General features: G+C 42.5%; 1 protein-coding gene across 1 annotated transcript; it reads right to left on the reverse strand.

The window, feature by feature from the left end:
* ptchd1 (patched domain containing 1) lies at positions 1-24,202 on the reverse strand. Its single transcript, XM_080865707.1, has 5 exons — positions 23,835-24,202; positions 22,962-23,543; positions 18,164-18,878; positions 2,951-3,669; positions 1-2,866 (listed from the first exon to the last, which is right to left on the reverse strand). Exons 2-5 carry the CDS (start codon positions 23,373-23,375, stop codon positions 1,766-1,768), a joined length of 2,949 nt encoding a protein of 982 aa, XP_080721833.1. The 5' UTR covers positions 23,376-23,543; positions 23,835-24,202; the 3' UTR covers positions 1-1,765.
* Positions 24,203-25,856: the final 1,654 nt, after the last annotated feature.

The raw sequence follows: 25,856 nt of genomic DNA on the forward strand, positions 1-25,856 counted from the left end.
AAGAGATGATAAGCCACAATTCACACTTCCATGTTTTGAGAAAGCCAAACACAACATATCAGCACAAACACCTCTTACCAACTGTCAAGCACAGTAGTGGAGTGGTGATGGTTTGGGTTTGTTTTGCAGTCAGTCAACCATGAACTGTCTATACCAAAGTATTCTACTACTTCCACTTCAGGCTTGAGGACAATGGTCCCAAACACAGCAGTAAATCTACAACAACAGAATCATCCAGACTTTAAACTGATTGTAAAGCTGTGTTGGGACCATAAGAGAGCTGTGCTTAAACAAATACCTGCAAGCTTCAATGAACTGAAGCAACATTGTAAAGAAAAGTGGGCCACAATTCCTCCATAACAATGTCAGAGACTGATAAAGTCATACAAAAAACAATTGATTGATGACTGCATATTAAAACCCTTTTTTCACATGACTATATATGTTATACTGTTACAATGGTTGATGCTTAAGTTAAACAAGGCCAAACTCTAAAATAATGAGGTCAGTGTACAAGTGATCCTGATGTGCCACAAGCTCTGTCTTCAGCTGCTCTAAATAGTGTTTCAGACTTTCATTTAAACTCCTTGATCTGTATCATGTCAGTAATCTTGGAGATCCTTCATATGGTTACCCCAGTAACCACTGTTGGGTGTAATGTATTACAAAGTAATGTGATACTGTAATCACATTACGTCTTTCAATAACACACTAATGCAGCGTGTTACTGTACCAAATTCCGTAATTCACTAACCTGCAGTACCAACAGAGGGAGATGTTTTATTTCAAGCCAACATTAAAATAATCACAGGAAAGCGCTTAAAGAGACATTGCATTCAGTTCATCATAAACACATTTACATGTAAACACATTTTAGCCACCTAGCTTAATTGTTTGTGACATAGAACAACGCTGGATTGTACTGCTTTAAATATATTATCTTCCTCTTCTGGTACTGCAACTTCTGCATGATTGTCCATTTCATGCTTTGAAGGGGCAAAGCGTGAAATGGACATAGTGGACCAGTGTGTCTATTACATGCTTTGTCATGATATAGGGTTGGTCAAGTATTGAAGTAACATACTGCATTACTTTTAATACATAATTTCTCTTGAGTAATGACCACGACATTGTGGGCTTACAGCTCCACACGGGCAGCCAGTCAAAAGAACGTTGACTTAAATGGAAGGGGATCATACCCAAAATGGCGTGTTGTAGATAAGGGTTGTACAGAGAGGCTGCATTAAAACCCAGAATAAGATAAAATTATTTTGAAAAAGTAGATCATGTGAAGCTACACCAGCAGGAATAGAATTAGAAATTTTGAGCTGAAAATGAACAAATTAGAGTAAAAAAAAAGAAGAAGAAAAAACTCCCATACAAGGGGACTTTTGTTAAATGCTAATATTTCCACAAGATGATATATTACAAATCACAATGCTAAGATCTTGATTTTTTTATTTTGTCTTTATTTTTCCAGCAATAAAGTAGAAATACTCGAGTCATACAGATGATTGCCTCATGTCACTGTAGTTGTGCAACTTGATATGGTGAACAGACAGCAGTAGCCAAACAAAGTGACTGAATCTAAAGCAAGTTTTGGTGAAAAGTGTGGCACTTCCTCTGTGATTACATCACAACCTGGATTAAATTTAATGTCTCATTAGCTTTTTAGGAAACACCTCATTCACATGCCACACAGCACTAGCAACAAGCAGGTAACATGTGCACTAGAAACCTGTCTTCCTCTCTTCTCATCCCATGCTCAGACGGTGGTGATCTGGTCGACAACTCTGGTGCTGTCATTCATTTCAACACACTCCACCTCCTGTCTCTGTCCTTCCCCTCCAGGTCCATGGCCCCGGCTCTTGGAGGGGGGCAGGAAGGTGAGGAGTGTGGGCAGGAAAGCCAACGTGTGCAGGGCCGAGCAAGCGGCCGTCAGGGTGAGGCAGCGAAATAGTGTGCGTGTGAGGTTGGAGCGTATGGAGCCAACGGGTACCAGGGCAGCACCGTAACAGATGAGCGTCTGTAAAGAGGGAACACCGTGTCTCTCCAGTGCCACTCTCACCCAGCGAGTCCTGCTTTCACCCCGACCTGCAGCAAAGCCACAGAGGAGGGGGCCGCTGCAGTCTGCTGAGTGCCCCAAAGCTGAAATCAAACATAGCACAGACATGCAATCCAGCTCTACACCCCATAAGGTCATGAAGCCCAGGACGCCAAACTGGACAGAGAGCAGTGTGAGGCCCAGCCACACAGACACCAGGGGCTCCACAACAGCCAGAGAGGAGAGACCCAACAGGAAAAGCACCGCCAGCAGTGAGTGTCTAAGTGGGGAGCTGACTGCTGCAGCATAGCGGTCCAGGTAGACGAAAGAAGGGTTGAAGATTAAGAAGCGGACTCGTGAGGTCAGTGACAGGCGTCGCAGCGTGTCCAGCAGCACTGACATCTCTTCGCGCTTGTTCTCCGTTGTTTTGGCAACCAAGAAGATGCGAGAAGCTGCCACATCAGGCTCTTCGCCCTGGCCGCGCTCTGCAAATATAATGTCATCTGCAAAGTGAGCAAACTGCGGCTCACGGAGAAAGGCGTGGCGCAGTGTGCGGGTGAAATTTTCCCGCGGCTGGCTGGTGGACTGGTTGCGATCTGACAGGTAGTTCAGGTAAGCTTCCAGCCAGCTTATTCTCTGGAAGCCTTTGGCATATTCCAGCAGATCCCGCTGCACTGAGGCATTCCAGTAAGGGGCACTTTCATAAATGTAGAATCCAATCACAGGAGAGTATGAGCTGAAGTAACGCTGCTGGGCTCGGGTGTACAATACTGTTGCGGTGTCCATTGCAACCAGTGCGCTAGGGTCAGAACCCTGGGTCACCTGTTGACGACACAAACATTTTTATTACATGCCACAAATAAAGACTTTATAATTCTGTAAAAGAGAAATCACCAGGTGTCTCACCTGTAGGAATCCCATCAATCCAAAAGAGATGTAAACCAGATACAGCAGAACCACAAAGGGTTTAACATAAGTGTTAGTGATCCAGTCTCCATAGCAACGTCGCACACAGCCCAACAAAAGGTGGGAGTCCTGAGGATGAGGGTCCGTGCTTGCTGTGGAATGTGGGTGAGGGTGTGGGTGTGGGTGAGTGGAGTTAGCAACATGAGCATGTCCACGAACAGCGGGGTTGTTAGTTGTATGCGGGTGAGGGTGTGTGTGCGTGTGAGTAAGGTCAGGGTTTGGTGTGTGAGTGTGACCAATCCCTTGTGGAGGATTCGTCACTTGGGTCTCCTCCTGGTAACGAGTGTACATTAAACACCTGTACCAAGCCGGTTTAGAGTCCAGACGGTCTGGTTTGGGGACTCGCCGGCAGAAGCAGCCATGTCTGTACCCGGTCTCCAGGTAGCCTGTAAACACCAGACAGGAACTGTAGAAGGACAACATGTAAACATAGCTGATGGTAACGGCCAGAGCAGCAGTGCGGCAGAAGAGCCGGACGGCTTCCATGTTGGTGAGCGGGGAGGCGGCCAGGCCCAAGGTCATCAGGTGGATCATGGTGGAGCCAGAGAAACGCAACATAACATCCTCGAAGACGCTTGCAACACGCTCTTTCACATGCTGGTCCTCACGGGTTCGTCTCCACGATGACAGCATCTCGAAGGAGCCGAAGAGCCCATGACCTGAGGACAAATAGAACAGCAATGAGAATGAATCTTGTATTAGACCAACAAATTTAAAAGAGATTGTAACAGTATCACACTTATTTAGCCAAAAAAAATTACTTTAGCAGAACTTTGTTATTTCTGCTCTATTTGGCTTGTTTCTTATATAGAAACTAGAGAGTAAAACTTTAAATACTGTCAATGACTAAAAACAGTAGTCAGGTATAAACATACAGAAAAAGAAAAGAGATGAGTAAAGAAATATTCAGTGAATCACAGGAAACTGGTAGCTGGTTCCAAAGCTGGCCAGGAAGCTGAAGGCTATGCCTCACTTTTTCTACATTTAAATACCCCAAGAACCACAAGTAAGCCTCCAATCTGATTAGACTGAGACAATTGCAGATAAAAAGCAAATCTGAAAATTAAGAATAAATAATATGTTTTGGTTTTTTTGGGTTTTTTATCTAAATTACACAAATTAGATTCTAATTATTTATTTTAAATAAATTAACTATTTTAGTTTAATTATTTATTTTATTCATTTGCTGCAAATGATGTCTCTTGACTTATCTGAAGAACCTTCACAGTTCACCAGAAGATACTTAGCTCTCTGTTTTCCAAACTCCAACCTCTTTGTTTTTAATTCATGGTTCCCTTAGCAGAAAACCAAGGTAATTTATTGGGATGCAAGACATCACCTGTATTAAAGACAAATATTTTCTTGTAACTAGGCTTAAAATTAAAGCTCCTCTCTTCTTTACAAGGGGTCAAAACTATATAAGAACCTCCCAGGGATTTGTGTCTCCTCCCAATCTCAAACTGGGGATCTTTCAGCCTTGTTGCTTCAGTTTATTCATTTCATCAAATCCCAGTGTTGCACAAGGTAGTGCAATAGTGCTTCTGAATATTCCCTCTTTGTATGAGGTCACACCAAAATCCCATTTGAAGTGGAGATACATGAAATGACAGATGTAAGACACTGTGAAAATGCCATTTTCTTTTGATTGTAACATGCCCAACGTGAGAAATACCAGAAGCGCCATTGCTCCTGCAGTAGCAACAATAAAGAGACCAATAGTCTTAAAACAACAGCACAATTTTCACATGATAAGTGAAAGGAATGAATCATTGTCGATTCAATAAAGCAAATTAGTGCCCATTTCCATGAATTTGTGCTTGTCCAGTCTCACGTGCTGCGCATACACATTGATTTAGGTGCAGCAGATGGTTTTTAAGGGTTTTTTTCCTTCTGTGGTTGCCATAGCATCCGTGAGTCACCAGTAACACATGTACACCCCACCGCTACCACCATCACCCCCCTCTCCAGTGACCTCAGCATGGCGAAACACTTAACACCTAAGCAGAGGCGCATTGTACCGACACTTGAGGCGTGGGCATGGAGTACAGAGAAAGTCTGCAGATCTGCGACTTGTGAGAGGGAATTAGACAGAGGATGACGGAGAAAAGAGGTGCAGAGGTTAATGTTGCAGAGACAAGATGAGAGCAAAAAAGAGAGGCTGGAGACAGCACTTGTGCAAGGATATTTACCAGCAGGAGACAGGCACACAAGCAGACACACTCACATATATAGAAGCACTTAGAGGAACATAGAAGGATGTTTCTTTTTCCTGAAACTATGTCTGCCCTTGATACGACTACTGTGTTGCAAAATGGTTTTTTTTTTCAGATATTGAAAAGTCTTTGTCAGTTTGTTAACTATGGCAAAAATGGAGCAAACAGGCAGAAGAAAATAAAAAATCTTAACAAGCGATCTTAACAAGTGAAGTATTGCTGCTGATGATCCTTGGGGGATATAATGTATGTATGTAGAGTTGTGTTTGGAAGTTTACTTACACTCATCATAGTCACGAATGTCATGTTGATTTTCAAATCCTAAGAATTAAAACATGAGAATTGGTTGCATAATTTTGGGTTGGTGTTGGATTTTCTCTAATCCACGCAGGGTAAAAAGTATGCATACAGGCTCAGATATATGCATGCACGTTTTAATCTTTAAATAAGTGTTACTGCAGATTCTTCAGTGTCTTTTAACCTTGTTTTAGCCAAAGCTTATTAACTTCTCATTAGTGATTATGATTTACCACAACTGGTAGTTTCTCTTTGTCAGCATGATGAATGATTTGACCAATAGTCAAAACAATAGGGAAGTCCAAGGATCTCAGTGAAGATCTAAGAAGGAGAACTGTAGATCTGCATAAATTGCCACGGTCCCTTTGAGACATGGAGGAACAACTGAAGATTTCAAAATAATCAGCTCCAGCAATTGTAGGTAACGACAAGTTAGTTGGATTCACTTCAGGAACAATCAGGAACCACCAAGACTCAAGCCTGCCATGGCTGCTGGACATCCGTGTCACTGACCACAGTGAAGCACGTTGTCACGCTCCTGGGACGGTGACCCAATGTTTTCTGTTTTGTATTATTTATCCTTGATTTCATGATTTGTCTTTGCTAGTCTCTCGGTTTTGGTTTCTGTCTCAAGTATTCCTAGCTCCTTAGTTCTTTAGTCTTTTCTATGGTAAGTGGTATGTCATCCAGATATGGGTCAGGGCTGGCGCAGATGCCACTGTTTATGTGATAGCATGCCACATCTGGCCAATTGTGGTTTGGTTTATGTGGCCCAGGCTCATAGAAAACAGGTCTTCCCCGGATCCGGCATCAAGCTGGCACTTCTGACTGACTGGTGTCATGGCAGGGTGTATGTCAACCAGATGTGGGCCAGGTCTGTAAATGATGGCACTATTTATGTTCCTATTCTCCTATTTTAGTTAGAAGATCCAAATGCTATGTTAAAATACTATACTGCTATGGTAGCCAATGTTTCAAATGCAGGCTTGACAGGTTTGTGAGTGTACACATTTTGATCCCTGGCTCCTCCAGTCTGAATGAATGTAGTTAGGAAGCACTCAGTTTAGAGAAAGTGTGTGATTGAGTGAATGTGGCATGTTGTATAGAGCACTTCAAGTAATCCGGGAGAGTAGAAAAATGCTATATAAGAATCAGTCCATTCACTGTCTGAACAGAGTTTCATCATGTTACTTTTGCACTGTTATGTTCTGGCACACGTTGTTATTACATGGCTTGATTAAGGTACACATTAGGCTGACATCTGGGGCCAGAGCTGAAACTGTTCTGGGCCAGCACAGGGCCAGCAGTGTGTCTGCAACTGGCCCGTGGCTGCACATGGCTCACATACCGCAAAAAATGATGGCCCTTTGGCCAGATCAGGTTTGCAGAGAACCACCAGTGTGTCTGCAACTGGCCTTGTGCTGCCCCATGTGTGGATTACATCTGGCAAACCTGATCTGGGCCACCAAAGGGCTGTCTTTTTTTGCGGTATGTGGGCCATGTGTAAGCACATTGTGTGGGCCAGATCCGGGCCATACCAATTTTGGCATGTGGGTAGGTTCTGGTTCTGTGTATTTTAGTCCTGTCTTTCCCTGCTTGTTGTCACGTTGTACCCTCTAGAGTCTGTGTTTCCTTGCTTCTAGTTTTATGTTTTGTTTCCTGCATTTGGTGTTCATGTTTTTCCAGCAAATAAAGCTGCATTTGGGTCCTTCCTCCTGGCTGCCACAAAGTGAACCATGACACAACTTTTACATCACCATGGACTAAGAGGTTACCAAAAAGGAAGAAGCCCTTGCTCCAAAATGTAAACCTTCAACCTCAACTAAAATTTTCAGCCGCCTATATGGACAAGCCAAATGTTTTATAGTCAAATGAGACATACAGTGGAGCACCCCTGATAATTTTCATGATTTTCTTTCATAAATCATTGGTTGTTTGGATTAGCAATTTCATTTAAATATATCATATAGCAGATAAACACAATGATATTTGAGAAGTGAAATGAAATTTATAGGATTTACAGAAAGTGTGCAATAGTTACTTAAACTAAATTAGGCAGGTGCATAAATTTGGGCACCCCAACAGAAAAATGACATCAACATTTAGTAGATCCTCCTTTTCAGAAGTAACAGCCTCCAAACACTTCCTATAGCTTCCAATGAGAGTCTGGATTCTGGTTGAAGGTGTTTTGGACCTTTCGTCTTTACAAAACATCTCCAGTTCAGTCAGGTTTGATGGTTTCCAAGCATGGACAGTCCGCTTTAAGTTACATCATAGATTTTCAATAATATTCAAGTCTGGGGACTGAGATGGCCATTCCAGAACGTTGTACTTGTTCCTCTGCATGAAGGCCTAAGTAGATTTTGAGCAGTGTTTAGGGTCATTGTCTTGTTGAAATATCCAGCCCCGGCCCAACTTCAACTTTGTGACTGATTCTTGAGCATTGTTCTCAAGAATCTGCTGATACTGACTGGAATCCATGCAACCCTCAACTTTAACAAGATCAATTTTAGTTTCATTAGTCCACAGCACCTTATTCCAAAATTAAGCTTGCTTGTCCAAATGTGCTTTAGCATACCTCAAACAACTCTGTTTGTGGCATGTGCACGGAAATGGCTTCTTCTGCATTACTCTCCCATTCAGCATCTCCTTGTGCAAAGTGCGCTTAATAGTTGAATGATGCACAGCGACACCATCTGCAGTAAGATGATGTTGCAGGTCTTTGGAGCTGGTCTGTGGGTTGACTATGATTGTTCTCACCATCCTTTGCCTCTGCTTATCTAAGATTTTCCTTGATCTGTCTTAACTAGAACTGTGCCTGTGGTCTTCCATTTCCTCAATATGTTCCTCACAGTGGAAACTGACAGCTGAAATCTCTGAGATCACTTTTTCTATACTTCCCCAAAACCATGATGTTAAACAATCTTTGTTTTCAGGTGTTTGAGAGTTGTTTTGAGGCTCCCATGTAGCCACTCTTGAGAGAAGACGCAAAGAGGAGAAAAACTTGCAAATGGCCACCCTAAATACCCTTTGTCATGACTGGATTCACCTGTGTATGTAGGTCAAGGGTCAATGAACTTACCAAACAAATTTTATGTTCCAAAAATTGGTGCTAAAGGTATTCTAATCAATAAAACCACAAGGGTGCCCAAATTTATACACCTGCCTAATTTAGCTTAAGTAACTATTGCACACTTTCTGTGCTTCATTTCACTTCTCAAATATCATTGTGTTCATCTGCTACATGATATATTTAACCCTTTAAGACCTACCATAGAACCAAGTCTGCCAGAGCTTATCTTTATATTTTTACATGCTGTAGTGCCATTTTTGGGAGCATTTCAAGTTGCTATACATCAATACAACCGTTATAGCCCAAACTTTAATAATATGTATGCATTAAGTGCATAATAACTACACAAATTGCAAAAAAGTGCAATAAACTACCAAAAAATTTAAAATCATTTTTGGGTTTTTTATATATATATATATATATATATATATATATATATATATATATATATATATATATATATATATATATATATATATATATATATATATATATATATATATATTTCTAGTTAGAGAATTTTAAGAGGTTTATCCCTCAAAACTGTAAACACAAAAAAGGTGCACAAAATATTTTCCAACAACAGGAAATTTATTTTGAGTGTCTTCATAGTTTTATTTTTGAGATACACCAATTTTTATATACTGCAGGAAAAATGGAAAAGAAAATTATAATGCAAATTTGCAAAAAAAACAGCATTTGCATCAAAATAAACTATTTCCAGCAGTGCAATTTGAGTTCTAAGCATCCCAGAAACGATACAGAAAGTCATAAAGTCAAACATGACTTTTGAAAACACCAGTGTAGGCTTATAAAGCCCCGAAGATTAAAAAAAAAGAAAAAAAAGAATCACTTCCGGTTCCAAGCAGGTAATGGCGGACATGCAATAGTTCGCGCTGACGTCTGTTCCAACGTAGGAAGTGTTATGAACAGCTGATCAGATCGGCAAAGCGAGTTTCTGGAATATTATGTTTTTGTTGCTGCAAGTGCTTTTTATGCAGTTTTTGCAAAGCTATATGTGGAAGGAAACCGTGACCTAGGACAAGCTGATGGCATAACATGTAAGTACAACTCTTCCGGTTTCTTATGCAAAAAAATTACTGCGCAAGCTTACGTGGTTGCAGAGCTACAGGGATTTAAAAATAGTTACGCAAAACGGAGCATGCCCGCTCCGACTGGTTTTAAAGGGGAAAATGAAATTGCTGATCCAACCAACCAATGATTTATGAAGGGAAATCATGAAAATTATCAGGGGTGCCCAAACGTTTGCATACCACCGTAAATTAAGCTATTTGGCCACAATGAAATCAGGAATTCGGAATTATTCGGCGGCATAAAGGTGAGGCTTATAAACCTAAGAGCACTGCTAGCTATTAAGCATGGTGATGGGAGCATCATGTTCTGGGGCTGTTTTGCTGGCAGTGATACTGGTACATTGTAGAATGTGGATGGAATAATGAAGCAGGAGGACTACCTGCAAATTGTTCATATCAACAGCTATATGGTTGAACCTTTGACACAACTGGATGTTCCAACTGGACAATGACCCCAAACACATATCTAAACTGGCTTTGAAATTGATAAATCAAGCTAATGGTAAGCTTCTAAAATTGCCTCCCCCAAAGACAGTTTTTAATAACTGTCTAAATAAATATGTGAAAAAACAACTTACAATACTGTAAAACAAATAAAGGTAAACAGATTATCTCATGAGGTGCTTATATGACATTTTCTTAAAAACTAAATGATCCATTAATTTGATTTTTACATATCAATTAATGTGGAATGACTGAATGTGGGGATGACTGTTTTAGTTAAATTACAAAATAAAAATAAATTTGGGGAATTTAAGAGCAGCTTGGTTTTACGAGTTTTCCTGTGAAACAGCAATAATTTCTTTATGACTTTATTAGTCTCCGACATCATTGTGGAGTAATTTATGCCCACTTTTCTCTGCAACAATGCTTCAGTTTATTCGCTCTGGCAGCTCTCTTAAGGTTCTGCCACAGCTTTTCATTAAGGTTGAAGTCTGGATGTTGAATGGACTACTGCAACACCTTGATTCTTTTCTTTTTCAACTATTCTGCTTGGGATCATTGCCCTGGTGCAGGGGTGGCAAACTCCAGACCTCAAGAGCCGGTGTCCTGCAGGTTTTAGATGTGTCCGTGATCCATCACAGCTGATTTAAATAGCTAAATTACCTCCTCAACATTTCTTGAAGTTCTCCAGAGGCCTGGTAATGAACTAATCGTTTGATTCAGGTGTGTTGACCCAGGGTGATATCTAATACCTGCAGGACACCGGCTCTCAAGGCCTGGACTTTGCCACCCCTGCCCTGGTGCCTGACCAAGTTTGCTCTTGCACTGATGACCTCACATTTGACTCTAGAATTCTCTGGAAAACAGATGAGTTCATGGTCAACTGCAAAACCAGGTCAAATCACCATACTGTGCTTGACAATTGATATGAAGTATTTGTCCTACTTGTACTGTACTGCTTTTTCCCTGCATTTTTGTCTGTAAAATAAACAAAACTTTCAACATAGCTGCAGTTATAGTATGTACAGTAGGCCAATATTGGTCTCTTGTACTCGGTGAAGGCAGGAATGGTGGAGCCAAAGTACAGACTTACGGAGATAAAAAGGTACACTCAACACTGACTTATTGCTAAACACAACAAAATAACAAAACAGACTGGCAGACAGAACACACAGTATGAAACGAGAGAAATAGCAACACAGACCAAGGAAAACGCAGGGTTTAAATACACAGAGGGAGCAATCAGGGAATGGGAGACAGGAGGGAAACACAGCTGGGACAAATCAAGCCTAATGAGGCAAGGGAAGCAAAACTAAAAACACTGACATGTGACACGGACTTTCAAAGTAAAACAGGAAACATAACACAGAGACTGTATTATGAGAGCTGTATCCAGTTGACAAGGGGATACAGCTGACAGGGGAAACAGAGCAACTATTGAACACAGACAGAAACCAGAAGACTAAAAACTCTAACATTGAACCCAAAATATTAGAAATGATAAATAATGACAAAATCGAAGTTCAGTAATCATGAAAAACTTCAGCCTCCCAAGTACCCTAACAAGTGGTCAACAAATATATCAGTCAAACTCTTCTATAAAATGCCTGAAATTTTCCTAGAGCTCTAGGAAACATTTTTGTGCATCTGACCAACTGTTCAAACATGAAAAATCCTTAGTTGGCAGGTTTATGAAACAGAAGAAAGCCTGAAATTAAGTCATGAGAAAAGTACAACTGTGATATTTTCTATAAAAAAATGACTAAAATGGTCCATCAGTTATCAGTCCCCCCCCCCCCAAACTGGGGTCCAAATTAATTCACATGGTGATTGGGTCACCAGGAAAATTTGGATTACTGTATTTACTTTCTGTGTTTCTGTTAAAAAATCTCAGTTTTAAACAAGCAGGAAGCTTGCACTTGTCACACTGATGTACTGTGCACTGCACCATTTCTGTTAGGCAGAACTCCCCAAAGCTCCACAACGGAGGTGAAAAGTGCAAAGTTAGCAACACCCACAGAGCCACAGCAGTGACAGTAATGGCAGGCTGAAGCAGACCAGAATGATCCTTTACCGTTAACAATTTACCCTCGTTGCTACACAATCACACACCTGGTGAGTTAATGGCCCAAAGTCATTATCCCATCAATGTGCAACTTTTTAAATTAGCGAGCACAATGTGAAACATCTCTTGTGATTGATTTTAAAAGAGAAAGACACAAATCTCTGTCATTTTTAAGATATTACAAAAATACAGCATTCTTCCTTAATCCAAATCCTATCTTCCCCTGTAACAAAGCTTTCTCTCTCGCCTCACGCTGTCCTCCCACCTTTTTCTGTCTGCCCACTTGCATTCTGAGAAGATCCTTCTCCCTGCCTGCCTGTCTTCCTTCTAACTACAGTTTAACTTCATTTTCTGCTAAGAGAATCCTTATCTCAGCCTGCATTTGGAGTGATATTTCATATTTTATCCTCTCTGCCTGTTTCCCTGTACTTTCTGTTCACTCTGCAGTTGTTCTAAGCCTGACAGCAGCCTTTCCTCGCCCACTTTCTCTTTGTTCCTTCTCTATATCTTATCCCTGCCCAACCAAATAAACAAATTTACTTAATTAATTTAGTGCCAAATGCAACACAAATGAATGCTCAAACACTGATACAACTTTATTGGCCCTTTCCACATGCAAGGTGCTGCATAATTAGGAATGCAGAGACAATCCAATTACGCAGCTGAAATAGTCACTGATCAGTAGCAGAGGTTTGTTAAACTGCTGATTGATTTTTTTCACTTTAGGAAATACACAGTAGGATAAATACTACTGTGCAACCCCATTTACAACAATGTTATGAATGCATGTGGAAAAGTCATCACCAAATCAAAAATATGCTTGTATGTCTTTAATATTTCCAGTTAAACAAAATGTTAATTTTGTTTAATATTAGTTGTTGTTTTTAGCAATACCCCAAAGAAGTATTTATCCTTAAATTATATATATATATTAGGGGTGCAACGATACACAAAATTCACGGTTCGGTTCGATACTTTGGTGTCACGGTTCGATATTTTTTCGATACAAAAAATGTTCATGCCTTTTTAATTTGTCATTTATTAAAATTATAAATATATATTTTAACTCAAAAGTACAGTTTTTAAATTTAACCCTAACCCTTGTGCGCGTTTTTTATTTTGACAGCGAATGCGCACCTGCGGACCACTTATGGTTATTTAGCTCGTCATATTGCAGCCACAGAAATTCTTTTGTCCATGAAACCATAAAGCTGCACTTTCTTTTTGCCTTATAGTCTCATTTGTCATAACTTCTCCGTTTTGTGGTAAGCTTTTCTTTGGCTGTCACTTCTTCACCCCGACCTGTCTTATTTGGCTCAGCAGAACTAAAATATATATACTGCTACTTTTACACACGACTCACATAAGCTCAGCGATTCTCTGCGCGATCAACCTCTCACATGTTTAAGCTTGCTGCGGGAGATTTCACTTGTCATGTTTGCATAGTAAGCTAACGATTAATAAGACGATGTCAGAGGAATTGGTGCACAAATTATCATCACTCACAGATCAGTGCTGTCATTGCAAAGTGAAAGCAAAAAAACAAGCGCAAATTCAAACGCGATTTCAATATGTCACATATTGACAGTGGCTCACCGATGCCAATGACATAATTACCCAGCTACATTTCTGAAAGAACGCAAAAGCATTGACATATATTTTTCCTACAATAGCCCGACGGGCAGGGCAGAGAGATTTTTGTAGCCCGACTGGAAAGATCGCTAGCTCCGGGACGTCGGGCTAGCGATTTTGCAAGCCCTGTATCTGATTGAGGAATCACTCATCTTTGGAAAAGAGAGTTTATTACAGAGAAATGTCTCTTTCCAAAATAAAAGCTATACTATCCGCTTCTTCTGGGCTATATTCTCAGCAGCATAAGGAGAATCACGTGCTAACAGCTGTCTAAATGACTCGGCTAAAGTTAGTAGCATGCTTGTTGTTTTTGTCTTTGCACTAGGATGATGTCGGTGTAAATGTGCAGTCATATTCGTTGTGTTCCCACTAGTGCTTTCAGGTTAATCTCGTTGAAATGACCTTAACGCCACAACACGGCAAATCTCCGTTAACGAGCTACCGCCGATCGCCCCGTGCATGGGGCTAGATGGCCAACACGTTAACGAGCTAACTGCGCTAACACACTAGTTCACACCAATGTAATTAAGCATTGCATGGCACATTCAACATACTGTTTTACTTTAGTCCATGACTCGCTTACCTTCAGGGTCATATGTCACATGAAAACCAAAATAATTCCAAACGCCAGATCTGAATGAGGGTGGGGGAGGTCCATCTTGCAAGGAGAGCTTAACTTCTGTCTCGCTAGCTTGCCCTGCGCTCTTCCTCCTGACTATGCTGTCTGTGTTGAGCGCTCAGTGGATCTGCGCTGGACAGTGCAGCCTAGGCGGAGTAGTCGAACACAGATTCACTGAGCGCTCAACACAGACAGCATCGTCAGAAGGAAAGTTGATAAAATAAATTACAAATGTTGTATTGTTCGATACATATGCGTACCGAACCGAAAGCACTGTATCGAACGGTTCAATATCGATACGAATATCGTTGCACCCCTAATATATATATATATATATATATATATATATATATATATATATATATATATATATATATATATATATATACAAGATCAATGGGACCCTAAGAGCCTTCATCAGGAACTCAATGGGGATGTGGCGTACAACACTAGAGGCCAACTCCAAGCCCATAGCACAAGTTACCATCAAGTGCGGGATCTACCAAGGAGATGCTCTGTCCCCACTGCTGTTCTGCATAGGCCTGAACCCCCTCAGTGAGATCATTAACAAGACTGGCTACGGATACCGACTACGGAACGGAGCAGTTGTCAGCCACCTCCTGTACATGGATGACATCAAGCTGTATGCCAAGAGTGAACGAGACATCGATTCACTGATCCACACTACCAGGCTATACAGCAATGACATTGGAATGTCGTTCGGACTGGAGAAGTGTAGTCGGATGGTAACAAAGAGAGGGAAGGTAGTCAGAACTGAGGGGATTGAACTACCAGAAGGCAACATTGCAGACATAGAGGACAGTTACAAGTACCTGGGGATCCCGCAGGCAAATGGGAACCATGAAGAGGCCGCTAGAAAGGCTGCAACCACCAAGTACCTGCAGAGGGTCAGGCAAGTCCTGAGGAGTCAGCTGAATGGTAAGAACAAGATCCGGGCCATCAACACATACGCCCTGCCCGTGATCAGGTACCCTGCTGGGGTAATAAGCTGGCCAAAGGAGGAGATAGAAGCCACTGACATAAGGACAAGAAAGCTCCTGACCATGCATGGAGGGTTTCACCCCAAGTCCAGCACCCTGAGGCTGTACGCTAAGCGGAAGGAAGGGGGCCGGGGACTGGTGAGTGTCAGCACCACAGTCCAGGATGAGACAAGGAACATCCAAGAATACATTGGGAAGATGGCCCCAACTGACCGAGTGCTCAGTGAATACCTCAGGCAGCAGAAACCCAAGAAAGAGGAGGGAGACGAGGAACCATCATGGAAGGACAGGCCCCTGCACGGTATGTACCACCGGCAGATAGAGGAGGTGGCTGATATCCAGAAATCCTACCAGTGGCTGGACAAAGCTGGACTGAAAGACAGCACAGAGGCACTAATCATGGCAGCACAAGAACAAGCTCTGAGTACAAGATCCATAGAGGCTGGGGTCTATCACACCAGGCAAGACCCCAGGTGCAGGCTGTGTAAAGATGCCCCAGAGACTATCCAGCACATAACAGCAGGGTGCAAGATGCTAGCAGGCAAGGCATACATGGAACGCCATAACCAAGTGGCCGGCATAGTGTACAGGAACATCTGTGCCGAGTATAACCTAGAAGTCCCGAGGTCAAAATGGGAGATGCCCCCAAGGGTGGTGGAGAATGACCGAGCTAAGATCCTGTGGGACTTCCAGATACAGACGGACAAAATGGTGGTGGCTAACCAACCGGACATAGTGGTGGTAGACAAACAGAAGAAGACAGCCATAGTGATCGATGTAGCGGTTCCCAATGACAGCAATATCAGGAAGAAGGAACACGAGAAGCTGGAGAAATACCAAGGGCTCAGAGAAGAGCTCGAGAGGATGTGGAGGGTGAAGGTAACGGTGGTCCCCGTGGTAATCGGAGCACTAGGTGCGGTGACTCCCAAGCTAGGCGAGTGGCTCCAGCAGATCCCGGGAAAAACATCGGAGATCTCTGTCCAGAAGAGCGCAGTCCTGGGAACAGCTAAGATACTGCGCAGGACCCTCAAGCTCCCAGGCCTCTGGTAGAGGACCCGAGCTTGAAGGATAAACCGCCCGCAGGGGCGTGCTGGGTGTTTTATATATATATATATAATTACATTGATACCCAAGTTTTATACTACCTGTAAATCAGCATTTTCACTGGCTTCCAAAATCAATTGCATGTTGGGGCTGCCCCCTTAATCAACCTTAAGCTCTTTGGACACTTACAGAGGGTTATAAATTGCACTGAAAGGTTTTTCCTTCCATCACTAGAATGTGATTATTACATTAAGCAGTATTGTTGCACAAACAGTTTTAAAAGTGTCTTCATTTCAGCTGTACTAAATTTGATGCGACATAAACAAAGCACAGCAATGCCTCTTCACAGAATATAAACTTAAATTGTACCAGGTTTAATTACAAAGATGTGATCACCGACTGTTATCCAAAGTGAAGTTGGCTACCTATCCAGGGTGTGCCCCGCCTTTCGCCCTGTGACAGCTGGGATAGGCTCCCGCCCCCCCACGACCCTGAAAAAGGATAAGTGGAAGCGAATGGATGGCTACCATTTTATTCCTTGAAACTAGTCCTAAGTGCAGGGTAGATCTTACTGAGAAACAAAGGACAACTGTGCACTTGTGCAAGGACTTCTCAAGAACACGGCAGGCTCACCCTAAAGCAAACCATATTTTATGATCCTTCTACACACTAATTGATACCATAATTTAGACAACAGACATCTTGTAATAAACAAGACTTGAAATGCTAAAGCACTAATCAGAAAAGTGTTCACTGTGATCGCATATCAAGTGAACAGTAGGGTAGTTTTCCTGTAGACTTCTATGCAACCAGACTTGTTTCTGCAAAAAGAGGGGGCACCTCCTGCTGGCCATTAAAAAAACTGCAGGCTTAAGGCATGGGCTTCAGTTTGAAGATCTGGAAGATAGTCTGTGTACAATGTTATATACAACGTGAGTAAAGTGTTATTACATATGTGTGTATGTATCTGTGTGTGGCTCTGTCAGAACCGGGGTTAGGGAGTAGCAGTCTGTCATGACTGGTTTGGGTGAGTAGAAAAGAAGAGAGCGGAGGAAAAGACACACAAAAGACACACTCTGTAAGACAGCCAGAGTTTATTAACAACTAATGATTGAAAGCAAAGTGGTGAATAAAGACATATATGGTGAGTTAAGTTAATGTTGTTAAAGTCAGAGGTCTTGTTGGCATGTAAAATAACTTCCTGTCCCATCTCACAACTCATTCAAGACTCTGCTTCAGCTGCAACTTAAAACTTTTTTGAACCTTTAGTTTTAGTTTTTGTCACTCGTCAAAAAACATGTTGTTGTTACCATCATCCTCTCTATCAGTAAGTCAAGTTCATGCCCCACCACTTGTCAGTCATTTTGAAGACCTGTCTACTCTGAAATGGCATTCAGCCTTAGGCAGACATCTGAAAAATCTATTACAACAGGTACTGAAAAAGCAGGCTGCGAGGTACAGGCAAGCAAACTGCGAAGGAAAAGCAATGCCAATGTTCTGTGCGGCTCCCACCTGCCATGGATTAGCATCGGTTACTCTTTGAAAACGTCCTATACATACAGGTCAGTTCCAGATAAATGGGAAAATTATTTCATAAACACCCAAAAGGTAAAATATACTTTGTGATATTATTTGTTATTTCTACAGCAAATATATCAGAGTTAAACCTACCAAGCATGACGAAAGGGATCCCCAAGTACGTGGAGTTGTAGGTGGCCCCAGTCAGGTTGAGTATCCCAGCAGCAGTAAGGCCTGATAGAGTGATGGACAGCAGAGCTAGCAGTCCCAGCCAGGGTTTGGACCTCACACAGTCCCTCATGGAGCAGCAAAGGATGACAAGCACCCCACACACTCCCAGGCTGGCCAACAGGGGGCGACGTGCCAGCACTGAGGAGAACTGGAAGTCTGTCCTCAGAGAAGATGAAGTAGAAGGGTAGAAGCCCAACTTTGGGTGCAACTCTGCAAAGTGCTGCAACTCAGCACAGAAGGCCTTTTCCCACTGGCTGGCCACCCGGTCCATCAGGCCGCCTGGGGCTTGGAGGTAGTAGGTGAGCTGCAGCGCCCTGGCAGATCGGACACCTTCTCCCCTCACTCCCATTCCCTGAGCTCGCATCGCCCCCCCAGGACCCCAGCCCTGCACACCACCCATCTGGTGGCCAATGTACGCTTGCCGCCCATCTGCCAGCTGTGTGATGGGGTACCTCAGGACGGGCACGGAGCGATTGGAGTTGCGAGCTGACTGGATCTCCTCCATGGCGCGGATGATGTCATCGATGATGCAGACATTCTTGTCATCAAGAAGGCAAAGGTTGGAGAAGGAGTAGTTGAAACTGTTGAAGCCTGTTGCTGGCACAGTTACCTGCATCTGGTAGATCCGTCTGTGGAGCTGCGAGCAGAGAAAACAAAGAGAGAAAGAGCTTTATTTGCTCAGCTTAACGGTGGCTTTCCTGGATAAACTGTGGGAACAGTGAAAAGTTTCACTACGCAGCACACAAACTGAGTGTCAGCCACTCATTCACCTACTTTGTGTTCCTGTTTGTGCGACTACTAGGGAGAGAAATTTGGGGAAGTGTGTGTGTTTGTGTGTGTGTATGTGTTTATATATTACTCAACAGAGAAATAATAGTTGTCTCAGAGTACTCCTCCATTTCTATGGCGAGAGGACAACTGTGCCAGCATCCACAGTGCTGGTTACTAAGCAACAGGCCTGATGCCAGTCTCTGCCATGGTGAACACGAGAAAAGCTTTCTCCTACCTCAGATTGCTGCATTGGCTTAAGAAAGGGAGTGTGATTCTGCAGGAATGTCTCCTGAAAATTATTATAATTTTGGTTTAAAAGTTACTGTCCTGCAGCAACCTGTCCTAAGATTTATTGTAAAATAAACTTTTACTGCAAATTCTTCCACTCTGTCATCATTATTGTCGACAGCTTCATGGCAGAGACTTAAAATTCCTGCTGTAGGTGCCTCAAGCACGTACACTAACTTCAGATGCCTGCTCTTTAATAGTTGAACACTACAAGTGAACGTTAACTTCACTTCCACTTGCATGCAGTTATCTTTATCAAGAGTAAACCTACCATGCTCTATCAACACAGAGTCGATTGTTTTCTTTTGATTATTCAAGAAGGGTTTTTAGTAATCATCCTCAATATAAAATTCATGAAACAGCTACTGTGTACGTAGGTGTATGAAGTGTGTTTATGCATTATGTCTCCAAGAAAATTTCTCTGTGGGATAATAAAGTCTTATCATGGTTGTTATGTTAAAGAAACTAAAGTGACCCTGTTTTAAAAGGTGGATATTATTTCAGATTTATATTCTCTGTGGATCACTAACTAGCTGGTGGTGAGAGTTAAAGAAAAAATATTCATAAAACAAGACTATAAACAATAATTAATTCTTGTAGATGGCTGGGAATCTTTTATTGTGTTAAAAAATCCAACATCAACATATACGAAGATATTTGATGGGGATAACTTTCCAGCAACATATTTTATGGACTAGTTAGAAACTTTGCAAAACCATCTGTGATGCTACTATATATGATAGGTGTGAGACTGTGTGTTTTGTGCCAACCTATAAAGGGGGTATCTGCTTTTTGCTGTGTGAAAACTGACATATCCTGCAGCCCTCCTGTAAACTTAAAGCCCCAGTCACACAGAACTAGAGACTGGGTGTCAGAAACCAGGTAACCACTGGTCGCTAGGAGAAAGAATGAGTATCCCTAACCTGTTGCAAGTGGTTGTTGTAGGTTGGTAGCAATCCCTTTGAAATTTACTGTTAAAGACCCAATCACGAAGATTTAGAGACCAGTATTCTGAGACCACTTGATGAGTGGTTGCAGGAGGCTGCATGCTATTGTTATGTGACATTGGTACACAAAAAAGGTAAATGCTACTGCATTGAAAATCTCTTTGTGAGTGCTTTGGTTGCTAGCAGAAAGCAGCAGTCACCTAGTTTGCATGGAAGACATCGACTTTTCTGCAAACACTTGCCAATCACTCTCTAAGTAGTTGTGAAACTGTAAAAAGTGTGACCCAAACTGGAAATGGAGACCATTCAACCTCAAAATAAAAGTTGAGCAAGTAAAGCCAGTGCAGCACAACTTTTTCTGCCCGTGGCCATCTCCCTGTACAACTCCTCCATCTAATACACTATAAACACTGCAATAGTTACATCCTTTTTGCACACACTCTTTTCTACTCTGTAATATTCCTGTCAATATTCTTGATATTCATTTATATTCACCTCTGTTAATCCTTGATATTTATCATTGAGTGATTGTATATATATATTAGTGCTATTTCTTAAATTTGTAAATCTGTAACATATTGGATTGTTTTAATAGTTTAGTCTATTACCCTTGGCGTATTGGAGCAACTGTAACCCACATAATTTCCTTAGGGTATGCTATCCTTAATAAAGTATGCTGATTCTGATTACTTTCTCCAAACATTACTACCACTTTATGGTAAGTTAGCAAGTGCTTGCAGTCTTCCATGGAAACTACAGGCAATTCCAGTAATCTGCTAGGGACTAAATCAATCACAAGGAGGTCACGGCGCAGAACCCTCTTTGCAACTGATTTCACTCACTGACATCCAGTAACCACTCGCCAACCAGTCACTGTTTTCCCGTAGCGACCAGAGGTTTCCAGGGGATTTCTGACCAGTCTCTAAGAAACTGGATAAACAGTAAAGAAAATGGATACATTGGTTGGGCTCTAAAACCACACTAGAGCCATGTTAGGAGAACTGTAGAGCAGAGATTTGTTCTAAATAATAACATTTGACTTAAACAGAAAATGCCTCGAGAGAAATTCTAATTTTTACTCGATAAATAGAGACTTTAACCTGCTGGTGGAAAAAGATTAAAAAAGAAAAACACAATTAACACAGCGCTGTGTATCCTCTGGGAACCGAGTCTATATCCATAATAATATACTTCCAGTAAACAGTTGTTAAGACATTTCTTGACCATGGTGTTGGCTCACATGTGTGCCCCTGCAGTGAAATGATGCTGTATATTTGCTTTGTCTTTTCAAAAACAACATGCAGTATCACATAACAGTAAAGTACGGGTTGTTTGAACACTGAACATTTTCCCACAAAGGATGAAAACCACCTCAAAAAAGAGCGAGCTGTAGTGAATCAGTTTATTTACCAACTACAGATTAAATACTTCAGTAGATGCAGTCAATGGGTGTGACTCAGAAATCTTACTCTTACTGCAAGTGGAAATCCCGTCTAGTTCTTTCTCTCGCTCTTGCTGATATCGCTCTCTCCACCGACGCATGCTTTAACTTACTACATGCAACAAGTTCAGACCCAGAGGGATGCAAAAAAAGCTTCTGGGAAAATGCAAGAACTCATATGCTGAGGGCAAGCCAAGAGCAAGCAAAGACACAGGAAAAGGAAAATTACAGAGTCTTGAACCTCACGGATGATATGCAACACTGTAAGATTACGTAACAGTGGATTTACCCTTTTACAGCACTCTCTTTTATGCACCAACCTGTTTCTCACTCGCTGCCCGTTGGCAGCAAAAGATGCACAGCTCTGAGCTCTCTAACTGTGGCAGTCCTCTGTGGACCAACGCTGAATTCTGCATGTATGTAAAGTAGGCCACAATAACATTCTTTGATAAACACATACACAGAAAAGCATGCGTGGATGGAGCTCTCACAAACTCAATCTCCTCAGCAGAGCTCGGCGTGTCCAGCATATGAGTCAGCAAGCTCTGATAGCAGCCTAATAACTTCATGAAATCATTAAACTAATTGCTCTAGGGGTGTCAGGCTGATACTCATAACACCATTTAGGTGTACCAACATAGAGACCTCTAAGCTCCAGTTAACGTGTGATTAGGATACCCTGCTTAATAACCTCAAAAGGCTGTCAGGGTGATTTGAAATAAGACTCCAGTTAATGAATATCAGTCACGGAGAGTGAGGAGTGAGGCAGCCTACAGATACTGACCTTCACCTCTTTGTGTTTCTGAATGAGAGCTTGTTTTTAAAGCTGTAGATGCACCTCGTTTTCTGATGTATACACCATGATTTAAAGGGCACAGTAGCTAACTTGTCAAATGCTGTACTTTTCAAGTGCTGTGTGTTTTCGCTTGGCATTTCGCCACAGGTTCCTCGCGGAGTGGGTGGGTAGGCCTATATGTGCTCTCGAACTCTAAAAATGACCATTCAAAGGTTATAGGTCGGCTCACATTCCGTCCATTTCAATCTTGGCACCTACTAGTTGAAGCCTATTTCTTCAGCAGACACCTGTGTACGTGTTTATTTGCTTCGTTGTCATATTTGTGTTTTTATCATTTCTTTATTAATCGTGAAAATACTTTAAAGATACTTTTACATTTATTTTATTTTATTTTATATATCAGACTGCTTGTCAGCTGAAATTCACAATTACTAAAGAAATGAGTTGAGAGTCTGTGCCATGTGTGCACGTGCGTACCTTTAGTATGGCGTCCAGATGAACCGGATCCATCACGCTCCCCTTTCGGGTGGTGATGATCACGCGCCCATAGCGGCCCGGAGTCTGCAGGTCAGAGTAGAGCGCGTGCTTGGAGCGGTTCACTGGGAACAGACTGTCCACGAGGTTGCCCTCAATCTTGGCCAGGCTGTGCTTGGGCGCGAGCAGGCTCTCCACGTCCTCTTCCACGCGGTACCGGCTAAAGCTGGAACCCAGCAAGATGGAGAGGAGCACGGGCGCGGAGGCGAAGAAGACCGGGTGGCTCGCCACGAACCGACCCAGCGCGTGGAACGAGGTCCTCAGGCCCGCGTGCAACACCTGGCGCAGCATCCTAGCGCGCGGCCGCGGCTCGAGCCTCTCCCACCGACCGGAAAGCCCCGGAGCACTGCCGAGCATCAGGGGCTGCCGGACGCATCGGTGGGCTCCGTGGGTTTTTGTCCGGGGTAGAGGAGGTGATGCCCGGTGGTGGGAGGATTTGTCCCCCGGAGCAGGAGGTCACCAGCCGGGAGAATCCAACCCTCCTCCGGTCACAGGGGCGCCCCTTGGCCGGGGTTCTCTCATCCGCTGGAATAACGCAAAGGACAGAAGGCTGCAAAATGAGCTAGCATTTATCTGCTTTGCGTTCAGAAATTATATCGCCAGCTCTACTTTAAATTTAATAGTCAGTACCCCGCTGCGTTCCGCGCCTTCTGCAAACTGCAGGGCTCTGTGCGCAAGAGAAAAATCGCAGAGCCCAAGTGATCTCATAATTAGACTTGTTAAGCGTCTCCCCTCAAAACTGTCTAGTAGTTCTGTTCGCAGCGCGCGCTGAACACACGTTGTAGTTGCACTATACCAAAGCAAGGCTGTACATACCCAAAGAGGAGAGCGGGGGTACCGACCCGGTGATGACGGAGATCATCTAAGACGCACTCAGACCGAGATATTATCCTGCCGGCTGTCCATGCGTCCAGCTCCACCCTGCATCACCAAGTCAGCACACAGCCGGATGGGTGGTCGAGGTGGGTGGGTGTGTGGGTAGGTGAGAGTCGCAAGATGGGATAAGGTGAGGCGTTGTGCATGCAGTGGGGATGCCGGTATAGCTGCGTGTGAAATCAGCCTAATTTGGGCTTTTTTTCTCTGCGGCAGAAGGCTGTCATCCACCCTCTCCTCTCCGCGTTGCTCCGGTGGTATAGCGGAGCTTCCGTTCATCTGCCACTAATTACCGGCTTTCAAACCGGGGACCGTCTCTCTCTCTTTTTCTCTTTCTCTTTGCTTTCCCCCCTCTTTTGCACCGCCCTCACGACCCGCTCCAAGCCCCCTTTTTCGGCCCCGCCTCTCACCGTTCCGCGCCGCTACGATGCAGAGAAACGACGATGTGAGTGGAGAAGGATTTCTAGGAATTCAACATGTTACAAGTGTTTACACAGGTTCTGTGATGTCTTTATATCAGAAAAAGAAGAATTAGAGTTGCTCGGTGCATACTAATATTATGGTACTGCTGTGATTGTTCCCTCAGTTTTGGGATGTTTTCAAGCTTGAATGATTTTTTTATAAGAGAAACGTGCAGCTGTTACAACATATTTGTGTTTTTACTGCAGGGTTAAATAGAACTTCTTTTTTTTTTTGCGCAGACACAAAGTATCTCTTAGGTTTGCTGTTGTGTAGCTCGTTACCATGGAAACGGAACAATTACTGTGTTGTTTTTTTATATGCTTTCGTTCCTATGGCAATGGTGATGCCACCCATCCCCCCAAACATACACTCACACACACTCACACACACACATGGTCACACACCTGCTGACTCCCAATCTGCTTATGGCGTGGTGGAGGTGTCTGATACAGTGGCATTAAAGCCATAAGAGTGAGGGAGAAAGCATGAGAGAGAGCAAGGAGCAGAGGAGGAAATAATGAGTGCAGACAGACAGAGATCACTCTCTTCTTGTCTGTCTGTGTGTCTTTGTATTTAAAGCCCTGAAATCAAATAGTCAGGCAGGCTCTGCTCTGTCTTTGTGGGACCACTAATGGCTCCCTGTTCTCCCCAGATATCATACATCAAGGCTGTTCGGATTTAACACAGACTCAAAAGACAACACAAAAAAATGAAAAGAAACAAACAACAACAAAAATGCTCTTTACTCACCATGTTTGGATTAAATGAAAAGAAACAGTGCACCGCTTTAAACTAAAGAAAGAAAAAACGTTTGCAGCAAAAGGTTTTGTGCAGTGTGCAAAAGCCAAAGGATTGCTGTTAAACTGTCACTTTGTCTTATTGCATTTTTAAACCTAGTTTGATGTTCAAGTGAAAAAAACAACAAATTTTAGTCAGAAATGTAACATTCTGAGAACCCATAGACCGCTGCCTCTTGGAATAACAGTCAGAACAGTTTTTAAGGCCATCCAGTGTAGTGAAGATATCTGGTTCAAGATGCCAGCCATTGTCCGACTATGAGTGATTTCTTTTGCTCTCCACGTGGACCGCATACAACCTAAGCCTGCTCAAATGTGAGCGGTCAGTAACACTTACAAACTGGAAGGGCAGAAAAGTGAAAGCAGAAACATTTACATTTCATAATCTCTTATAATATGTAGATATCAATTTATGGAGATTGGAAATTTCTATGTTATTTGAGCACTAATAGAAGTCTAGGTTTGCCATCTGTTACACCTGTGATAGATAATTATCTTTTAGTGCCAGTCAGTGCAAACATGTATCTCTGTTATGCGTTAGTATCAGCCAGTATAATTAGTTTATTTAATAAAAATGATGCAATTAACCTGTGAAGCATCAATACCTCTAAATGTCTTTTGCTCGTTTTCTCCCAGTATGTCAGAGGTGGTTTGATTATCTGGTATGTTTGATTTGAGGTTATTTAACATCCAAGATGAAATGTCT

This window comes from Rhamphochromis sp. 'chilingali' (assembly GCF_963969265.1).
Source record: "Rhamphochromis sp. 'chilingali' genome assembly, chromosome: 18".
Taxonomy (NCBI): domain Eukaryota; kingdom Metazoa; phylum Chordata; class Actinopteri; order Cichliformes; family Cichlidae; genus Rhamphochromis; species Rhamphochromis sp. 'chilingali'.